At 55.0% G+C, this 14380-nt stretch overlaps 1 protein-coding gene across 1 annotated transcript in view; it reads right to left on the bottom strand.

Moving 5' to 3' along the window:
* The window catches only part of nphs1 (NPHS1 adhesion molecule, nephrin), a 29883-nt gene extending 16951 nt beyond the window's left edge, over positions 1-12932 (bottom strand). The window contains exons 1-3 of the mRNA XM_068026281.1: positions 12881-12932; positions 2729-2869; positions 2059-2199 (exon numbers count right to left, since the gene is read on the bottom strand). Of these exons, the coding sequence (XP_067882382.1) occupies positions 2059-2199; positions 2729-2869; positions 12881-12932 (334 nt within the window). The remainder of the gene's footprint in view (positions 1-2058; positions 2200-2728; positions 2870-12880) is intronic.
* Positions 12933-14380: the final 1448 nt, after the last annotated feature.

Below are 14380 nucleotides of genomic sequence, written 5' to 3'. Positions count from 1 at the left end.
GCGCGCTTTCGGACTCGGGCCGCATTTCGTGGCCCGGGTCCGACTTTTATACGCCGCCGCAGAGTGTCTAGTCAAAGTTAACGGGTCCTTGACGGCACCCCTTCGATTTGGGAGAGGAGTGCGTCAGGGGTGCCCCATGTCCGGCCAATTGTATACCATCTGCGTGGAGCCCTTCCTGTGCCTGCTTCGCAGGAGGTTGACGGGATTGGCACTGCGCAAGCCGGCCATGCGGGTCATACTCTCGGCTTAAGCCGACGACGTGCTCCTCGCAATCACAGATCCCGTTGACTTGCGGAGGATGCGCGACTGCCAGCAGACCTTTTCTGCCGCGTCCTCCGCGAGGATCAATTGGGAGAAATGTTCCGGACTCCTGGTTGGTCAGTGGCGGGTGGACTCCCTGCCGGAGGAGATGACACCTTTTGCGTGGAGCACCACGCACCTCCTCTATCTGGGAGTCCACCTTAGTCCCGCTGAGGAAGCCTGGCCGGCAAACTGGCAGGAGTTGGAGGCGAAAGTCACCGCTCGGCTGGGGCGCTGGACAGGACTGCTCCGAGTGCTTTCCTACAGGGGCCGAGCGTTGGTCATAAACCAACTGGTGGCCTCCATGCTGTGGTACCGGTTGGTCACTTTGGCCCCGCCCCCTGTATTTGCCACCAAGATCCAGAAGAAACTCGTCGATTTCTTCTGGGGCAAGAGGAAACACTGGGTCTCTGCCGCGGTCCTGAGTCTCCCGATCGAGGAGGGCGGTCAGTCGCTGGTGTGCGTCCGCACCCAGGCTGCGACTCTCCGCCTTCGGACCCTGCAGAGATACCTGTACGTCGAGCGTCCTCCCAGATGGTGTGCGCTGGCGACGTATTTTTTCCGCCAGTGTCACTGCCTTCAAGACGACACGCAGCTCCCGGTGGAGTCCGTTATCCGCGCCTCTCTGAGGGAGTTGCCTGTCTTTTACCGGGATCTATTCCGAGTCTGGAACATGGTCGCCTCCAGTCAGGGCGCTCTCCCGCCGGCGGAGGAGAGCGCCTCGGCTGTCCGGGCGGCCGCCTCCGGGGAAGGTCCGGCGGGCGGAGGAGTTGCCGAAACCCACGGGACACCCCTCACTGCGGGTGGCGAGGGCGCTCGGGAGTGCGGAACGATCCCGGCCGAGCTGACCCCTGCTCGGCCGGAACTGCTCATCGGACCCAAGCCCCAAAACCCTCCTCGAGAGCCGGTCCTGCACAACCCGAGCCGCCTCTCGGAAATGCCCTCCGTGCCATTCCAATCGGCGCGGAGGGGTTTCCTGTACGGGCTGCTCCTGCACACTCTCCACTTCCTCGCCCTCGTCAGCCGGCCGGACACGCCCTGGCGGTCCGCGTTGCCATCTGGCGGCGAGGGGAAACCCCGATGGAGGTCTCTCTACGCGGGAGTCTTCCCCCTTTACATCGGGGACCTGAGGTGGAGGGTGCTGCACAGAGCAGTCCCGTGCAATAGGCTTTTAAGTAGGTTCACGGACTCCCAGGCCACCTGTACTTTCTGCGGCCTGGACGAGTCCGTGTTCCACATTTATACGGAGTGTGCGAGGTTGCAGCCCCTATTTGAGTATCTGAAGGGGCTGCTCCTCAAATTCTGGCTGCACTTCAGTCCCACGCTCCTGATCTTTGGGCACCCGGTGCGGAGGGGCTTGGGCCGGGAGGAGGATCTCCTCGTCGGTCTGCTCCTGGGCCTGGCCAAGGTGGCAATTCACAGGTCCAGGTTGCGGGCCGTCGGGGGGTCCGTCCTCCCCGATTGCCTGCCCCTCTTCCGCGGTTACGTTCGCGCCCGGGTGTCCCTGGAGAAGGAGCATGCGGTGTCCGCCGGTACGCTTGAGGCCTCCCGCGACCGGTGGGCACCGCAGGGACTGGAGTGCATCGTCGACGCCGAGAATGGCATTTTAATTTGAGTTTCTGTTTTATTTATCTGTTTTTAATGAAGGTATTTTAAAATGTACATGAAGGGGCCGGAGGTATAAAGGTCATGGTAAAGGGAAAAACCGGGGTTAGAAAAAAATAAACGGGATGAGATCGAGAGAAAAGCTCTCCTTACACAGTACATCAACTTTCACCAGCATCTCATTTTCCCCCTCCTCGTTTCTCAGGTCAATTTGGTAAAATCCGGCATCGTCCCGCGTCAGGTTCCAAATCTCTAATGCTCCATCCGATTTCAGGTGATGACGGGTCGGCCCATCTGTAAAAAGCAGACTGAGGTTAGTGAGATCGACACTGTAACCCGTACCCCAGTGAGAGTCAGAGTGTGAGAGTCAGTGTGTGTGGGACCCGTACCCCAGTGAGAGTCAGTGTGTGTGGAACCCGTACCCCAGTGAGAGTCAGTGTGTGTGGGACCCGTACCCCAGTGAGAGTCAGTGTGTGTGGGACCCGTACCCCAGTGAGAGTCAGTGTGTGTGGGACCCGTACCCCAGTGAGAGTCAGTGTGTGTGGGTGACAGAGCTCAGTGCTGTTGAAGGACTCATTCAGAGAGAGCTTTCCGCAAGCTGGACAATGTCTGATCTTACAGTTTTTCTGCTGTTATTGTGTCATGATAAGAACATAAATCGGAGCAGGAGACCATTCTATACAATCACTACTGATTCCAGGCTTCACCTCTATTCTAACACTCACTCCCTCTATCCCCCCTGATTCCGTGGGGCTGAATATCTGTCCATCTCAGCCCTAAATATCTTCAATAGCAAGAACTCTGAACGATGCTGAACTCTGACCTTTGACCAGGAGCTGACCATTCCTGCTCCAGGTGTAGGTGACCTCTGACGGGTTGGCCGATATCTTGATGGGGAGGACGACAGCTCCTCGTTCCTCTGCCAGCACAACGCGCTCCTGAGTGGGCAAAAACTCCGGGGGATCTAAACAACAAAGCACAATGGCGAGCAATGGAGTGGTCACTGAGTGACTGGTCAGTGAGAGAGCCGAGAGTGAGGGAGCTTTCAGTGTGTGACCCGTCAATGAGGGAGCGGAGAGTGAGGGAGCAGTCAGTGAGGGAGCAGTCAGTGAGTGACTGTTTGGTGAGTGACGGTCAGCGAGGGAGCGTTCAGAGATGGAGCAGTCACTAAGTGGCCAGTTAGCAAGGGGGCCAACAGTGAGGGAGCGGTCAATGGGTAACTGGTCAATGGGTAACTGGTCAATGGGTGACTGGTCAATGGGTGACTGGTCTGTGAGTGACTGGTCTGTGAGTGACTGGTCTGTGAGTGACTGGTCAATGGGTGACTGGTCTGAAGTGACTGGTCTGTGGGTGACTGGTCTGTGAGTGACTGGTCTGTGAGTGACTGGTCTGTGAGTGACTGGTCTGTGAGTGACTGGTCAATGGGTGACTGGTCAATGGGTGACTGGTCTGTGAGTGACTGGTCTGTGAGTGACTGGTCTGTGAGTGACTGGTCAATGGGTGACTGGTCTGTGAGTGACTGGTCTGTGAGTGACTGGTCTGTGAGTGACTGGTCCGTTAGGGAGTGGTCAGTGAGGGAGCAGTCAGTGAGTAACTGGTCAATGAGTGACTGGTCAGTGAGGGAGCGATCAGTGAGGGAGCGATCAGTGAGGGAGCGGTCAATGGGTAACTGGTCAATGGGTAACTGGTCAATGGGTAACTGGTCAATGGGTGACTGGTCAATGGGTGACTGGTCTGTGAGTGACTGGTCTGTGAGTGACTGGTCTGTGAGTGACTGGTCAATGGGTGACTGGTCTGAAGTGACTGGTCTGTGAGTGACTGGTCAATGGGTGACTGGTCTGTGAGTGACTGGTCTGTGAGTGACTGGTCTGTGAGTGACTGGTCTGTGAGTGACTGGTCAATGGGTGACTGGTCAATGGGTGACTGGTCTGTGAGTGACTGGTCTGTGAGTGACTGGTCTGTGAGTGACTGGTCAATGGGTGACTGGTCTGTGAGTGACTGGTCTGTGAGTGACTGGTCTGTGAGTGACTGGTCCGTTAGGGAGTGGTCAGTGAGGGAGCAGTCAGTGAGTAACTGGTCAATGAGTGACTGGTCAGTGAGGGAGCGATCAGTGAGGGAGCGATCAGTGAGGGAGCAGTCAATGAGAGACTGGTCCGTGAGGGAGCGATCAGTGAGTGACTGGTCAATGAGTGACAGGTCAGTGAGTAACTGGTCAATGAGTGACTGGTCAGTGAGGGAGCGGTCAGTGAGTAACTGGTCAGTGAATGACTGGTCTGTGAGGGAGCAGTCAGTGAGTGACTGGTCAATGAGTGACTGGTCAATGAGTAACTGGTCAATGAGAGACTGGTCAGTGAGGGAGCGGTCAGTGAGTAACTGGTCAGTGAGTGACTCGTCAGTGAGTGACTGGTCAATGAGTGACTGGTCAGTGAGGGAGCAGTCAGTGAATGACTGGTCAATGAGTGACTGGTCAGTGAGGGAGCGATCAGTGAGTGACTGGTCAATGAGAGACTGGTCAGTGAGGGAGCGGTCAGTGAGTAACTGGTCAGTGAGTAACTGGTCAGTGAATGACTGGTCAGTGAGGGAGCAGTCAGTGAGTGACTTGTCAATGAGTGACTGGTCAATGAGTGACTGGTCAATGAGAGACTGGTCAATGAGAGACTGGTCAGTGAGGGAGCGGTCAGTGAGTAACTGGTCAGTGAATGACTGGTCAGTGAGGGAGCGATCAGTGAGTGACTGGTCAATGAGAGACTGGTCAGTGAGGGAGCGGTCAGTGAGTAACTGGTCAGTGAGGGAGCAGTCAGTGAGTAACTGGTCAATGAGAGACTGGTCAGTGAGGGAGCGGTCAGTGAGAGACTGGTCAGTGAGTAACTGGTCAGTGAATGACTGGTCAGTGAGGGAGCAGTCAGTGAGTGACTGGTCAATGAGAGACTGGTCAGTGAGGGAGCGGTCAGTGAGTAACTGGTCAGTGAATGACTGGTCAGTGAGGGAGCAGTCAGTGAGTGACTGGTCAATGAGAGACTGGTCAGTGAGGGAGCGGTCAGTGAGTAACTGGTCAGTGAGGGAGCAGTCAGTGAGTAACTGGTCAATGAGAGACTGGTCAGTGAGGGAGCGGTCAGTGAGAGACTGGTCAGTGAGTAACTGGTCAGTGAATGACTGGTCAGTGAGGGAGCAGTCAGTGAGTGACTGGTCAATGAGAGACTGGTCAGTGAGGGAGCGGTCAGTGAGTAACTGGTCAGTGAATGACTGGTCAGTGAGGGAGCAGTCAGTGAGTGACTGGTCAATGAGAGACTGGTCAGTGAGGGAGCGGTCAGTGAGTAACTGGTCAGTGAGGGAGCAGTCAGTGAGTAACTGGTCAATGAGAGACTGGTCAGTGAGGGAGCGGTCAGTGGTCAGTGAGAGCGGTCAGTGAGAGACTGGTCAGTGAGAGACTGGTCAGTGAGAGACTGGTCAGTGAGAGACTGGTCAGTGAGTAATTGGTCAGTGAATGACTGGTCAGTGAGGGAGCAGTCAGTGAGTGACTGGTCAATGAGAGACTGGTCAGTGAGTGACTGGTCAGTGAGTGACTGGTCAGTGAGTGACTGGTCAGTGAGAGACTGGTCAGTGAGTAACTGGTCAGTGAATGACTGGTCAGTGAGGGAGCAGTCAGTGAGTGACTGGTCAATGAGAGACTGGTCAGTGAGGGAGCGGTCAGTGAGTAACTGGTCAGTGAATGACTGGTCAGTGAGGGAGCAGTCAGTGAGTGACTGGTCAATGAGAGACTGGTCAGTGAGGGAGCGGTCAGTGAGTAACTGGTCAGTGAGGGAGCAGTCAGTGAGTAACTGGTCAATGAGAGACTGGTCAGTGAGGGAGCGGTCAGTGAGGGAGCGGTCAGTGAGAGACTGGTCAGTGAGAGACTGGTCAGTGAGAGACTGGTCAGTGAGAGACTGGTCAGTGAGTAACTGGTCAGTGAGTAACTGGTCAGTGAATGACTGGTCAGTGAGGGAGCAGTCAGTGAGTGACTGGTCAATGAGAGACTGGTCAGTGAGTGACTGGTCAGTGAGTGACTGGTCAGTGAGAGACTGGTCAGTGAGAGACTGGTCAGTGAGTAACTGGTCAGTGAATGACTGGTCAGTGAGGGAGCAGTCAGTGAGTGACTGGTCAATGAGAGACTGGTCAGTGAGGGAGCGATCAGTGAGTGACTGGTCAATGAGAGACAGGTCAGTGAGGGAGCAGTCAGTGAATGACTGGTCAATGAGTGACTGGTCAGTGAGGGAGCGATCAGTGAGTGACTGGTCAATGAGAGACTGGTCAGTGAGGGAGCGGTCAATGAGAGACTGGTCAGTGAGGGAGCGGTCAATGAGTGACTGGTCAGTGAGGGAGCGGTCAGTGAGTAACTGGTCAATGAGAGACTGGTCAGTGAGGGAGCGGTCAGTGAGTAACTGGTCAGTGAATGACTGGTCAGTGAGGGAGCAGTCAGTGAGTGACTGGTCAATGAGAGACTGGTCAGTGAGGGAGCGATCAGTGAGTGACTGGTCAATGAGAGACTGGTCAGTGAGGGAGCGATCAGTGAGTGACTGGTCAATGAGAGACTGGTCAGTGAGGGAGCGGTCAATGAGTGACTGGTCAATGAGTGACTGGTCAGTGAGGGAGCGATCAGTGAGTGACTGGTCAATGAGAGACTGGTCAGTGAGGGAGCGGTCAGTGAATGACTGGTCAGTGAGGGAGCGGTCAGTGAGTAACTGGTCAATGAGAGACTGGTCAGTGAGGGAGCGATCAGTGAGTGACTGGTCAATGAGAGACTGGTCCGTGAGGGAGCGATCAGTGAGTGACTGGTCAATGAGAGACTGGTCAGTGAGGGAGCGATCAGTGAGTGACTGGTCAATGAGAGACTGGTCAGTGAGGGAGCGGTCAGTGAATGACTGGTCAGTGAGGGAGCGGTCAGTGAGTAACTGGTCAATGAGAGACTGGTCAGTGAGGGAGCGATCAGTGAGTGACTGGTCAATGAGAGACTGGTCAGTGAGGGAGCGGTCAGTGAATGACTGGTCAGTGAGGGAGCGGTCAGTGAGTAACTGGTCAATGAGAGACTGGTCAGTGAGGGAGCGATCAGTGAGTGACTGGTCAATGAGAGACTGGTCCGTGAGGGAGCGATCAGTGAGTGACTGGTCAATGAGAGACTGGTCCGTGAGGGAGCGATCAGTGAGTGACTGGTCAATGAGAGACTGGTCAGTGAGGGAGCGATCAGTGAGTAACTGGTCAATGAGAGACTGGTCCGTGAGGGAGCGATCAGTGAGTGACTGGTCAATGAGAGACTGGTCAGTGAGGGAGCGGTCAGTGAATGACTGGTCAGTGAGGGAGCGGTCAGTGAGTGACTGGTCAATGAGAGACTGGTCAGTGAGGGAGCGATCAGTGAGTGACTGGTCAATGAGAGACTGGTCAGTGAGGGAGCGGTCAGTGAATGACTGGTCAGTGAGGGAGCGGTCAGTGAGTAACTGGTCAATGAGAGACTGGTCCGTGAGGGAGCGATCAGTGAGTGACTGGTCAATGAGAGACTGGTCAGTGAGGGAGCGATCAGTGAGTGACTGGTCAATGAGAGACTGGTCAGTGAGGGAGCGGTCAGTGAGTGACTGGTCAATGAGAGACTGGTCAGTGAGGGAGCGGTCAGTGAATGACTGGTCAGTGAGGGAGCGGTCAGTGAGTAACTGGTCAATGAGAGACTGGTCCGTGAGGGAGCGATCAGTGAGTGACTGGTCAATGAGAGACTGGTCCGTGAGGGAGCGATCAGTGAGTGACTGGTCAATGAGAGACTGGTCCGTGAGGGAGCGATCAGTGAGTGACTGGTCAATGAGAGACTGGTCCGTGAGGGAGCGATCAGTGAGTGACTGGTCAATGAGAGACTGGTCCGTGAGGGAGCGATCAGTGAGTGACTGGTCAATGAGAGACTGGTCAGTGAGGGAGCGGTCAGTGAATGACTGGTCAGTGAGGGAGCGGTCAGTGAGTGACTGGTCAATGAGAGACTGGTCAGTGAGGGAGCGATCAGTGAGTGACTGGTCAATGAGAGACTGGTCCGTGAGGGAGCGATCAGTGAGTGACTGGTCAGTGAGGGAGCGGTCAGTGAGGGAGCAGTCAATGAGAGACTGGTCCGTGAGGGAGCGATCAGTGAGTGACTGGTCAATGAGAGACTGGTCAGTGAGGGAGCGGTCAGTGAGTAACTGGTCAGTGAGGGAGCAGTCAGTGAGTAACTGGTCAATGAGAGACTGGTCAGTGAGGGAGCGGTCAGTGAGAGACTGGTCAGTGAGTAACTGGTCAGTGAATGACTGGTCAGTGAGGGAGCAGTCAGTGAGTGACTGGTCAGTGAGTGACTGGTCAGTGAGAGACTGGTCAGTGAGTAACTGGTCAGTGAATGACTGGTCAGTGAGGGAGCAGTCAGTGAGTGACTGGTCAATGAGAGACTGGTCAGTGAGGGAGCGATCAGTGAGTGACTGGTCAATGAGAGACTGGTCAGTGAGGGAGCAGTCAGTGAATGACTGGTCAATGAGTGACTGGTCAGTGAGGGAGCGATCAGTGAGTGACTGGTCAATGAGAGACTGGTCAGTGAGGGAGCGGTCAATGAGAGACTGGTCAGTGAGGGAGCGGTCAATGAGTGACTGGTCAGTGAGGGAGCGGTCAGTGAGTAACTGGTCAATGAGAGACTGGTCAGTGAGGGAGCGGTCAGTGAGTAACTGGTCAGTGAATGACTGGTCAGTGAGGGAGCAGTCAGTGAGTGACTGGTCAATGAGAGACTGGTCAGTGAGGGAGCGATCAGTGAGTGACTGGTCAATGAGAGACTGGTCAGTGAGGGAGCGATCAGTGAGTGACTGGTCAATGAGAGACTGGTCAGTGAGGGAGCGGTCAATGAGTGACTGGTCAGTGAGGGAGCGATCAGTGAGTGACTGGTCAATGAGAGACTGGTCAGTGAGGGAGCGGTCAGTGAATGACTGGTCAGTGAGGGAGCGGTCAGTGAGTAACTGGTCAATGAGAGACTGGTCAGTGAGGGAGCGATCAGTGAGTGACTGGTCAATGAGAGACTGGTCCGTGAGGGAGCGATCAGTGAGTGACTGGTCAATGAGAGACTGGTCAGTGAGGGAGCGATCAGTGAGTGACTGGTCAATGAGAGACTGGTCAGTGAGGGAGCGGTCAGTGAATGACTGGTCAGTGAGGGAGCGGTCAGTGAGTAACTGGTCAATGAGAGACTGGTCAGTGAGGGAGCGATCAGTGAGTGACTGGTCAATGAGAGACTGGTCAGTGAGGGAGCGGTCAGTGAATGACTGGTCAGTGAGGGAGCGGTCAGTGAGTAACTGGTCAATGAGAGACTGGTCAGTGAGGGAGAGATCAGTGAGTGACTGGTCAATGAGAGACTGGTCCGTGAGGGAGCGATCAGTGAGTGACTGGTCAATGAGAGACTGGTCCGTGAGGGAGCGATCAGTGAGTGACTGGTCAATGAGAGACTGGTCAGTGAGGGAGCGATCAGTGAGTAACTGGTCAATGAGAGACTGGTCCGTGAGGGAGCGATCAGTGAGTGACTGGTCAATGAGAGACTGGTCAGTGAGGGAGCGGTCAGTGAATGACTGGTCAGTGAGGGAGCGGTCAGTGAGTGACTGGTCAATGAGAGACTGGTCAGTGAGGGAGCGATCAGTGAGTGACTGGTCAATGAGAGACTGGTCAGTGAGGGAGCGGTCAGTGAATGACTGGTCAGTGAGGGAGCGGTCAGTGAGTAACTGGTCAATGAGAGACTGGTCAGTGAGGGAGAGATCAGTGAGTGACTGGTCAATGAGAGACTGGTCAGTGAGGGAGCGATCAGTGAGTGACTGGTCAATGAGAGACTGGTCAGTGAGGGAGTGGTCAGTGAGTGACTGGTCAATGAGAGACTGGTCAGTGAGGGAGCGGTCAGTGAATGACTGGTCAGTGAGGGAGCGGTCAGTGAGTAACTGGTCAATGAGAGACTGGTCCGTGAGGGAGCGATCAGTGAGTGACTGGTCAATGAGAGACTGGTCCGTGAGGGAGCGATCAGTGAGTGACTGGTCAATGAGAGACTGGTCAGTGAGGGAGTGGTCAGTGAGTGACTGGTCAATGAGAGACTGGTCAGTGAGGGAGCGGTCAGTGAATGACTGGTCAGTGAGGGAGCGGTCAGTGAGTAACTGGTCAATGAGAGACTGGTCCGTGAGGGAGCGATCAGTGAGTGACTGGTCAATGAGAGACTGGTCCGTGAGGGAGCGATCAGTGAGTGACTGGTCAATGAGAGACTGGTCAGTGAGGGAGCGATCATTGAGTGACTGGTCAATGAGAGACTGGTCCGTGAGGGAGCGATCAGTGAGTGACTGGTCAATGAGAGACTGGTCAGTGAGGGAGCGATCAGTGAGTGACTGGTCAATGAGAGACTGGTCCGTGAGGGAGCGATCAGTGAGTGACTGGTCAATGAGAGACTGGTCCGTGAGGGAGCGATCAGTGAGTGACTGGTCAATGAGAGACTGGTCAGTGAGGGAGCGGTCAGTGAATGACTGGTCAGTGAGGGAGCGGTCAGTGAGTGACTGGTCAATGAGAGACTGGTCAGTGAGGGAGCGATCAGTGAGTGACTGGTCAATGAGAGACTGGTCAGTGAGGGAGCGGTCAGTGAGTGACTGGTCAATGAGAGACTGGTCAGTGAGGGAGCAGTCAGTGAATGACTGGTCAGTGAGGGAGCGGTCAGTGAATGACTGGTCAGTGAGGGAGCGGTCAGTGAGTAACTGGTCAATGAGAGACTGGTCCGTGAGGGAGCGATCAGTGAGTGACTGGTCAATGAGAGACTGGTCAGTGAGGGAGCGGTCAGTGAATGACTGGTCAGTGAGGGAGCGGTCAGTGAGTGACTGGTCAATGAGAGACTGGTCAGTGAGGGAGCGATCAGTGAGTGACTGGTCAATGAGAGACTGGTCCGTGAGGGAGCGATCAGTGAGTGACTGGTCAGTGAGGGAGCGGTCAGTGAGGGAGCAGTCAATGAGAGACTGGTCCGTGAGGGAGCGATCAGTGAGTGACTGGTCAATGAGAGACTGGTCCGTGAGGGAGCGGTCAGTGAGAGACTGGTCCGTGAGGGAGCGGTCAGTGAGTGACTGGTCAATGAGAGACTGGTCCGTGAGGGAGCAGTCAATGAGAGACCGGTCAGTGAGGAACTGGTCAGTGAGGAACTGGTCCATGAGTGACTGGTCAATGAGGGAGCAGTCAATGAGAGACCGGTCAGTGAGGAACTGGTCAATGAGAGACTGGTCAGTGAGTAACTGGTCAGTGAATGACTGGTCAGTAAAGGAGCGGTCAGTGAGGAACTGGTCAATGAGAGACTGGTCAGTGAGGGAGCGATCAGTGAGTAACTGGTCAATGAGAGACTGGTCCGTGAGGGAGCGATCAGTGAGTGACTGGTCAATGAGAGACTGGTCAGTGAGGGAGCGGTCAGTGAATGACTGGTCAGTGAGGGAGCGGTCAGTGAGTGACTGGTCAATGAGAGACTGGTCAGTGAGGGAGCGATCAGTGAGTGACTGGTCAATGAGAGACTGGTCAGTGAGGGAGCGGTCAGTGAATGACTGGTCAGTGAGGGAGCGGTCAGTGAGTAACTGGTCAATGAGAGACTGGTCAGTGAGGGAGAGATCAGTGAGTGACTGGTCAATGAGAGACTGGTCAGTGAGGGAGCGATCAGTGAGTGACTGGTCAATGAGAGACTGGTCAGTGAGGGAGTGGTCAGTGAGTGACTGGTCAATGAGAGACTGGTCAGTGAGGGAGCGGTCAGTGAATGACTGGTCAGTGAGGGAGCGGTCAGTGAGTAACTGGTCAATGAGAGACTGGTCCGTGAGGGAGCGATCAGTGAGTGACTGGTCAATGAGAGACTGGTCCGTGAGGGAGCGATCAGTGAGTGACTGGTCAATGAGAGACTGGTCAGTGAGGGAGTGGTCAGTGAGTGACTGGTCAATGAGAGACTGGTCAGTGAGGGAGCGGTCAGTGAATGACTGGTCAGTGAGGGAGCGGTCAGTGAGTAACTGGTCAATGAGAGACTGGTCCGTGAGGGAGCGATCAGTGAGTGACTGGTCAATGAGAGACTGGTCCGTGAGGGAGCGATCAGTGAGTGACTGGTCAATGAGAGACTGGTCAGTGAGGGAGCGATCATTGAGTGACTGGTCAATGAGAGACTGGTCAGTGAGGGAGCGATCAGTGAGTGACTGGTCAATGAGAGACTGGTCCGTGAGGGAGCGATCAGTGAGTGACTGGTCAATGAGAGACTGGTCCGTGAGGGAGCGATCAGTGAGTGACTGGTCAATGAGAGACTGGTCAGTGAGGGAGCGGTCAGTGAATGACTGGTCAGTGAGGGAGCGGTCAGTGAGTGACTGGTCAATGAGAGACTGGTCAGTGAGGGAGCGATCAGTGAGTGACTGGTCAATGAGAGACTGGTCAGTGAGGGAGCGGTCAGTGAGTGACTGGTCAATGAGAGACTGGTCAGTGAGGGAGCAGTCAGTGAATGACTGGTCAGTGAGGGAGCAGTCAGTGAATGACTGGTCAGTGAGGGAGCGGTCAGTGAATGACTGGTCAGTGAGGGAGCGGTCAGTGAGTAACTGGTCAATGAGAGACTGGTCCGTGAGGGAGCGATCAGTGAGTGACTGGTCAATGAGAGACTGGTCAGTGAGGGAGCGGTCAGTGAATGACTGGTCAGTGAGGGAGCGGTCAGTGAGTGACTGGTCAATGAGAGACTGGTCAGTGAGGGAGCGATCAGTGAGTGACTGGTCAATGAGAGACTGGTCCGTGAGGGAGCGATCAGTGAGTGACTGGTCAGTGAGGGAGCGGTCAGTGAGGGAGCAGTCAATGAGAGACTGGTCCGTGAGGGAGCGATCAGTGAGTGACTGGTCAATGAGAGACTGGTCCGTGAGGGAGCGGTCAGTGAGAGACTGGTCCGTGAGGGAGCGGTCAGTGAGTGACTGGTCAATGAGAGACTGGTCCGTGAGGGAGCAGTCAATGAGAGACCGGTCAGTGAGGAACTGGTCAGTGAGGAACTGGTCCATGAGTGACTGGTCAATGAGGGAGCAGTCAATGAGAGACCGGTCAGTGAGGAACTGGTCAATGAGAGACTGGTCAGTGAGTAACTGGTCAGTGAATGACTGGTCAGTAAAGGAGCGGTCAGTGAGGAACTGGTCAATGAGAGACTGGTCCGTGAGGGAGCAGTCTATGAGAGACCGGTCAGTGAGGAACTGGTCAGTGAGGGAGCGGTCAGTGAGGAACTGGTCAGTGAGGGAGCGGTCAGTGAGTAACTGGTCAGTGAGGGAGCGGTCAGTGAGGAACTGGTCAATGAGAGACTGGTCAGTGAGGGAGCGGTCAGTGAGGGGGCATGCTGCTACTCCTGTGTACACACTGACCGAGGGTTTAACCCTGTACACGCCGACAGAGGGTTTAACTCTGTACACGCTGACCGAGGGTTTAACTCTGTACACGCTGACAGAGGGTTTAACTCTGTACACGCTGACCGAGGGTTTAACCCTGTACACGCCGACAGAGGGTTTAACCCTGTACACGCTGACCGAGGGTTTAACTCTGTACACGCTGACCGAGGGTTTAACCCTGTACACGCCGACAGAGGGTTTAACCCTGTACACGCTGACCGAGGGTTTAACCCTGTACACGCTGACAGAGGGTTTAACCCTGTACACGCCGACGGAGGGCTTAACCCTGTACACGCCGACAGAGGGTTTAACCCTGTACACGCCGACGGAGGGCTTAACCCTGTACACGCTGACAGAGGGTTTAACCCTGTACACGCCGACAGAGGGTTTAACCCTGTACACGCCGACGGAGGGTTTAACTCTGTACACGCCGACAGAGGGTTTAACCCTGTACACGCCGACCGAGGGTTTAACTCTGTACACGCCGACCGAGGGTTTAACTCTGTACACGCCGACAGAGGGTTTAACCCTGTACACGATGACAGAGGGTTTAACCCTGTACACGCCGACAGAGGGTTTAACTCTGTACACGCCGACCGAGGGTTTAACCCTGTACACGCCGACCGAGTGTTTAACCCTGTACATGCTGACCGAGGGTTTAACAGTGTACACGCTGACCGAGGGTTTAACCGTGTACACGCTGACCGAGGGTTTAACTCTGTACACGCTGACCGAGGGTTTAACTCTGTACACGCTGACCGAGGGTTTAACTCTGTACACGCTGACCGAGGGTTTAACTCTGTACACGCTGACAGAGGGTTTAACTCTGTACACGCTGACAGAGGGTTTAACTGTGTCGTCTTCTTCTTTGGCCTCCTTATCTCGAGAGACAATGGATACGCGCCTGGAGGTGGTCAGTGGTTTGTGAAGCAGCGCCTGGAGTGGCTATAAAGGCCAATTCTGGAGTGACAGGCTCTTCCACAGGTCCTGCAGAGAAATTTGTTTGTTGGGGCTGTTACACAGTTGGCTCTCCCCTTGCACTTCTGTCTTTTTTCCTGCCAACTGCTAAGTCT

The sequence above is a fragment of the Heterodontus francisci genome, unplaced genomic scaffold, assembly GCF_036365525.1.
Source record: "Heterodontus francisci isolate sHetFra1 unplaced genomic scaffold, sHetFra1.hap1 HAP1_SCAFFOLD_1922, whole genome shotgun sequence".
Classification (NCBI taxonomy): Eukaryota; Metazoa; Chordata; class Chondrichthyes; order Heterodontiformes; family Heterodontidae; genus Heterodontus; species Heterodontus francisci.
The sequence above is the reverse complement of the archived record's forward strand: the minus strand, read 5'-3'. Positions and strand labels throughout refer to the sequence as shown.